Source organism: Gymnoscopelus braueri, assembly GCF_963280865.1.
Source record: "Gymnoscopelus braueri genome assembly, chromosome: 4".
NCBI lineage: Eukaryota > Metazoa > Chordata > Actinopteri > Myctophiformes > Myctophidae > Gymnoscopelus > Gymnoscopelus braueri.
In genome coordinates this window covers 41,166,474-41,173,356 of record NC_137605.1, presented here as the reverse complement: position 1 = coordinate 41,173,356, position 6,883 = coordinate 41,166,474, and the positions used below count along the sequence as shown (strand labels likewise).

General features: G+C 43.8%; 1 protein-coding gene across 1 annotated transcript; it reads left to right on the top strand.

The window, feature by feature from the left end:
* Nucleotides 1–5,006: 5,006 nt before the first annotated feature.
* Nucleotides 5,007–6,524, top strand: LOC308083601 (tyrosyl-DNA phosphodiesterase 1-like; the record flags this gene model as incomplete). Its single annotated transcript, XM_080425916.1, has 1 exon — nt 5,007–6,524. One exon carries the CDS (start codon nt 5,007–5,009, stop codon nt 6,522–6,524), a length of 1,518 nt encoding a protein of 505 aa, XP_080282042.1.
* Nucleotides 6,525–6,883: the final 359 nt, after the last annotated feature.

Below are 6,883 nucleotides of genomic sequence, written 5' to 3'. Positions count from 1 at the left end.
GAGTACTTCTGGTGGGAGGGGATTATAAGTAGCCTGTAGTATTCCCTGGACATGACGCTACAGTATGTCACGGGGACCTACCCCAACTCCAACCCTTTTGATGCTGAGTGTTCCAGACCATAGACCCCGCCCACTCTCTGAGTGGACTGCCTCTCTTGGTCTGGTGTTGTTATGTGAGCCTAGGATGTATTCGGTACAAAAAGTACCGTCCAATGAGAGTCGGAGGTGGGGGTGTGTCTAATGACAAGCCAATCAGCGAATATCTGCTAAAGCAATCTGTGCGATGACGTCAGATGTAGGCGGATCCGTGGATCTCTTGTGATTGGTTTTGGGAAATTTTAATCCCCTCCCCCTTGTAATCGCCTACACTACAGACAATTTCAGACTGGAGCTCCACGCAGCTTCAGTCTGATAATGAGGCTAAAACAGGGAGGCAAAGGGTACCATTATACAGTAGTGTTTTGGTCTGACTCGGTCGGGGATTGAACCCAGAGACCTCTCAGTCTCAAGACGGACACTGTAACCACAAGGCCACTGAGCTGGTGGGAGGGGATTATAATAGGGGATTATTAGGGGATTGATTGAAGTCTCTCATCTTCCTTTCTTTCTCTCCTCCATCCCACTTAACTCTGCACATCTATCCATCTCTACTTAACCATTTAACCCTATATACTTAGCTGACTGGAGTCCCCCATGGATCTATACTAGGCCCCATCATTTGTTACACCAATCTCTTTGCCAAAAATAGCCGATCTGCAAAATCACAACGTGTCGTGTTGTGAGCTAGTAGATTAGCCATTTTCAGCAAATGTTAGCCCCACCGCAGGGAGGCTAGGGTTCATGTGGTGAATCACACTTAAAGGGATATTTCACTTAAAAAATAATTCGTTTCATTTTATCATCTACTCAGGCTTTTATGAGCCCCCCAGACAGTTTTTATGTTGCTTTTTAAAATGTCTCCTTTTCGTGCGTACGACTTTGAAAAAAAACACTCACTTTGAAAAAAAAAACTTTAATCTTCCCCTAAATAAAAATAATCATCCCTCTTTACAAAAATGTAATTCTCTAAAAAGATTATTTTATGCACCCTTTAATAATAAAGCAACTATAAAAAAAATGTCAACCCCCTCCCCCCCCCAAAAATCCTTCCTCTTTTAAAAAAATATCATCCCCTAAAACTTTAAAGCGTCGTCTTTTTTTCTGCCAACATATGATTTTTTTCCCCATACCACAAAACATAAACCGCTAGCTTTTAGAAATAAATTGACCCTTCAAAAATTTTTACCTACCCTTAAAACAATCTACTTAGTAATGTCCCTTCAGGGGCTCCGTAAGGACGGGTGTTTCCGATTAATCTAACATGGTTAAAATGGAGTTTGAAGTTACAATGGGTTTGTATAGGAAGGGGGCGTGTCTGATAAAATGAATATCAAATATCTAAATACTGAATCAAGCAACTTAAAAACTGTCCAGGCTGCTCCCAAAAGCCTGAGTAGACGATAAAATGACCCAATTTTTTTTTTAAGTGAAATATCCCTTTAATCACTTTCCTACAGGCAGGAGTTCTTAAAAAGTTTCAGCTGGGACCCAAATAGATCACAGTTGCACCTCAGCACCCACATCTGAGCATGAAGCTGTGAGGAGTGCACAGTAAAATCTGTGTTCATTTAACTCTGAGAGTTACAAATGGATAAATTAACACTGAGGATTTTCCTGTGCACCAGAATGTGGCCTGTTTCCCATTTTAGGTTCTAATCCACTCATGAAGACAAGGGGGCTACTGAATGGATTTGGGAGAGGGACTCAAGCTAAGTCTGCAATGGGGAACTCGTGGCAAGAAATTGAATATACCCTCCAGCAAGTATTGCACAAACACAGAGATAATGCTATTACACTAATGTACTTACATTTTGGTCCCCTATCTCAAGTATGGTAATGGAACTCTGTAGAGAGGGCCAGGGTTTGCTAATGCTGTGGTTCTCAAACATTTTCATGTCAAGTACCCCCAAATGAATATGTTTTTGGCCGCAGACGCCGGACCCCCATATGAAAATGTTTAGTGCCAGGAACCCCCATACAAGATTTGTGTTGTTAATTAATATTAATATTAATATGCTATAGGGCATATTTTTGGAAGATTTTTTGAAAATCGCGGCGCGTTGTGAGCTTGCAGATCGTCTATTTTCAAATATCCGATGTATATACCGGTAGGTTTAAAGTGGTCAAACAGATTTTGATGCTATATTAACTAATTTCGCTGGGGGCCCCTTGGAACCTCCTCAAGGACCACTGGGGGTCCACTGACCCCATTTTGAGAACCACTGTGCGTGTGAATATGTGATTTGGTGTTGACCTCAGATTGTAGATCAGACATTCACGCATATGTAATGAATATCCATAAACGTCACGAGTATAATCAACCTCAATCTGTCCATCTTCATGCCCGCTCAAAATCAAAATTATTGTGTGACTGCAAACGTTGAAATGCAATTGAGTTAGCTAAACTATTACTAACCTTGTCATATCTGTTTGTTGACAGTGAGATACCGTATCGATTGCACATTTCTGTGCATATGGGAGATATGAGACAGACAGACAGACAGACAGACAGACAGACAGACAGACAGACAGACAGACAGACAGACAGACAGACAGACAGACAGACAGACAGACAGACAGACAGACAGACAGACAGACAGACAGACAGACAGACAGACAGACAGACAGACAGACAGATCCTGTCTGGGAAATTCCGTTGTCATAGCAGCAATGCAGTAGGCATAAATCACAGGACAGATACAGGTAAGAGTGGAGAGATTCAAGAATAAAGAAAATAAGAATAAACCAGTTCTAACATTAAAAAAAAAATCATAAATTGAAGACATGAACCCTAGCATCCCTTTTCTGTCATAATTTGTCAAACATTTGTCAAAAATAGGCGAACATTCTGCTATTTGATGTATAGCAAATTATTAGGGTTTAAGTGGTTAAAGTCTGTCCTGGCCATCTGCACATGGACTGACTGGGATTAGCAGAATGCACAAGCTATTAATAGATATCTAGATCCCTATATTTGTTCAATGCTGACACCGAACTCTAGTCCCTATCGTCAGACCCACTCCGGTGACTTTTTAATGCTCAAGGTTCCTGGTCCTCAGTCAGAGCATCTGACTGAGCTTATTTATCTGTATCTAGCTTCCAGCGGTGGAAAGTAACTAAAGTGCATTTACTCAAATACTGTAGAATTGCTTACTTTTTACTCCACTGCAATTGTTTGAAAACTTTATTTACTAGTTACTTTGCATATAGGCTATTTTCAAAAAGTATTTACTTTTATACTTTTACTCAATTAAAATGTTTAATACAGGACTTTTACTTGTAACAGAGTATTCTACATTGTGGTATTGCTACTTTTACTTAAGTAAAACATCATACAGTTTCCTCACCAGTGCTGCTAGCTTCTGAAGTAAACATGTCATGAGATGTAAGAGGGATTAGGAGGCGCCTGGGCAATGGGCATAGAGGTTCACTTAGACGCACGCACGCACGCACGCACGCACGCACGCACGCACGCACGCACGCACGCACGCACGCACGCACGCACGCACGCACGCACGCACGCACGCACGCACGCACGCACGCACGCACGCCACTGGGTGTCTGTCCAGTAATTGTTGATGCTATTTGTTGTCTAAGCCTGACAGGAATGAGCAGGGAGAGGGTTTGAGTCTCTGATGTCTGGACAGGAAATGTTCAGGGTCATGGTTATCAGTTTCCACGGGCGTGTAAACAAAAAGACGGGGGGAGAATTGAAGTTACAGCACATCGCAGAATCCATTTCTTTGTGTTGTATTGTAGCCTATAGGGTAAATAAATGACATCACATACTGTAACATATATATTAAGGCATATTAAGGCCATCAAATGCAAGTTCAAGAAAGTGCCCAGTTCAGAGCTTGTTTAAATTCATAGTGTACTGGTTTGTCATGTCAAATGGTCATTTGTCATTGGGTTTAATATTTTTTTTGTTTTGTTAAGGCCCTTAGTGTGAACGCTACCTAAGTAATTCTTAACATTGTTTTGTTTCCCAGTTATTTTGCCACCCAGTTGAACATCATTCTTGTATTGTACAGGCAACCCCCCCAACACCGAATAAAAATGTGAATGAATATCATTGCTGTTTGTCAGAAACCTTGTATCTCCATATTTCAAATGTTCTTGTTTATCCGTTAATTAATGCCATACTTCGTCTTACTAGTGTTACACAAAAGAAGCCAAAATAGCAGATCTAATATTTCATTTGTTGCTATTTCATATTCTCTCATATTTGGTCAAAAGGCCTATCAGAGCTGCATACTGTAATTGTTATCACTAGAGCGAGGTTCGGTCCACTACGCAGCCCTCACATCTAGAGTTCGGGCTGCTATATGCGGCCCTCATACCTACAGTATGTCACACCGCCGGTCCGACCGATATGCCTGAGTCATAGTGTCATAGTCATAGTGGGGCTTTGTCAGAGTACCCATTGTACCTGTATATCTGTGTGCCTTTTATGCCCATATATGGAGATATCTGTATCTGGCAGTCCTTGTCCCTTGTATGCCCATACGTATATGAAGATCCCTGATGTCATCACCAGTACATGCCCATATTTGGGCATATCGATTGGATTGGCGGTTCTGGACAACCGGATCTCCATATATGCCTTTATATGGGCGTGTGCAACAGTAAATTCAACTGGCCGCAGCGGTGGAAATTGATCACTGATCTATATTTAAGTTGTAACTTGTATGCATGTGGTCATCATAAGTCATCATAGTAAGATCCGAGGTATCTTTCTGTTAATTCATGTGCATGTTTGTGTCAGAATGCACTCATTACATTGAGTGCACTGGGTCGTTGGAAGAACAACTTCGCAGACAATAGACACTCAATGTAACGTAAACACGTTTCACTTCTAACGCCATGTCTCAGGAGAGCCAACATGGTAAGTGGTCTGTTTGACGATGATGAAGGTCAGAATGGAAAGAAATAGCTCAGATCTACCCTCAGATCCACAGAGGTCCAGTCCAGTTCCTAGAGCCAAGAAGCCGAAGGTGGAGAAGCAAGAGCGCCCTCCAAGTCCCCACGGGAGAGTTTACTTAGATGAGCCCGAGGACTTCTTTGAGAAAAGTGTACCTTGCTCTAACGACACTTACAGATTTTACCTCAACAAGGTGACTGGACTGGATAAGAAATACAACACTGGGGCTCTGCATATCAGAGACATCCTCTCTCCATTATTTGGGACATTGAAAGAGTCAGTTCAGTTTAACTACCGCTTTGAAATTGCCTGGATGGTTCAGCAGTATCCACCAGAATTTAGGAACAAGCCAGTTCTGATAGTCCACGGAGACAAGAGGGAGGACAAAGCTAGGCTACTGCAGCAAGCTCAACCCTACCCTCACATCAGATTCTGTCAGGCTAAACTGGATATTCTTTTTGGAACTCATCACACGAAAATGATGCTGTTGTGGTACGAGGAGGGCTTCAGGGTAATCATTACAACCTCCAACCTCGTCAGAGCCGATTGGTACCAGAAGTCACAGGGAATGTGGATGAGTCCATTGTTTCCACGTTTACCGGAGGGCAGTGCACCAAGCGACGGTGAGTCTCCAACCTTCTTCAAGAGAGACCTGCTGGAGTACCTTGCGTCGTATCGTGCACCCGAGCTCACTGACTGGATCCAGAGAATCCAAGAGCACGACTTGTCTGAGAGCAGAGTCTATGTGATTGGTTCTACTCCAGGGAGGTATGTTGGTAAAGATATGGACCGCTGGGGACACCTGAGACTCAGGAAGTTATTGTATGAAAACACGCGTCCCATTCCCAATGAAGAGACCTGGCCTGTGATTGGTCAGTTCTCCAGCATCGGCTCCGTGGGAGTGGATAAGACCAAATGGTTGACAGGGGAGTTCCAGCGCACAATGAGCACACTGGGTAAAACCTCGCTCCGGTCAGACCCCCCCCTGCACCTGGTGTATCCTTCAGTGGAGGATGTGAGAACCAGTCTGGAGGGATACCCAGCTGGAGGTTCCCTGCCATACAGCATCCAGACAGCTCAGAAACAGCTCTGGCTTCACGCGTACTTCCACCGGTGGCAGGCAGAGACCACTGGGAGGAGTCGTGCTATGCCTCACATCAAGACTTACATGAGAACGTCACCAGATTTCACCCAGCTAGCCTGGATCCTCATCACAAGCTCCAACCTGTCTAAAGCGGCATGGGGTGCTCTGGAAAAGAACAACACTCAGATAATGGTACGCTCATATGAGCTGGGAGTCCTCTACCTGCCTTCTGCTTATAACATGCAAACCTTCCCTATTCAGAGGAACCCATACCCTATCATGTCTTCTACCAACGCCTTCCCTGTGCCCTTTGACCTGCCCCCAAAACGCTACTCTAAGAAAGACCAACCATGGGTGTGGAACATTCCCTACACCCAGACCCCTGACACGCACGGCAACATCTGGGTACCCTCCTGAAACACACCCTACTACGCACAGAATACAGACAAGCTGGCTGTGCATGTGTTTGGAGACAAAGGGAGAGTGGGAATCCAGTCCTGTTTGTAGTGGGAGGAAGTGAGGTCGGTTCTACCAAAGGTACCACTGAACCATTGTGGTGTCTCCTTGTGGAGCGGAGGGAAAATGAACCTTGTAGTTTCTAACAGGCGTACAGTATCTGGTTTGTTTATAACAAACCAGATACTGAGTAATACTGTAGTGACGTGGTTGTGGTCCGCCTGCTCGCCCACCCTCCCATTAGCCAATTTTAATATAGGATTGCACAATTATCCTGATGACTAAACGCAACCATTGGTATACAAGGTGAACAGCAAAGG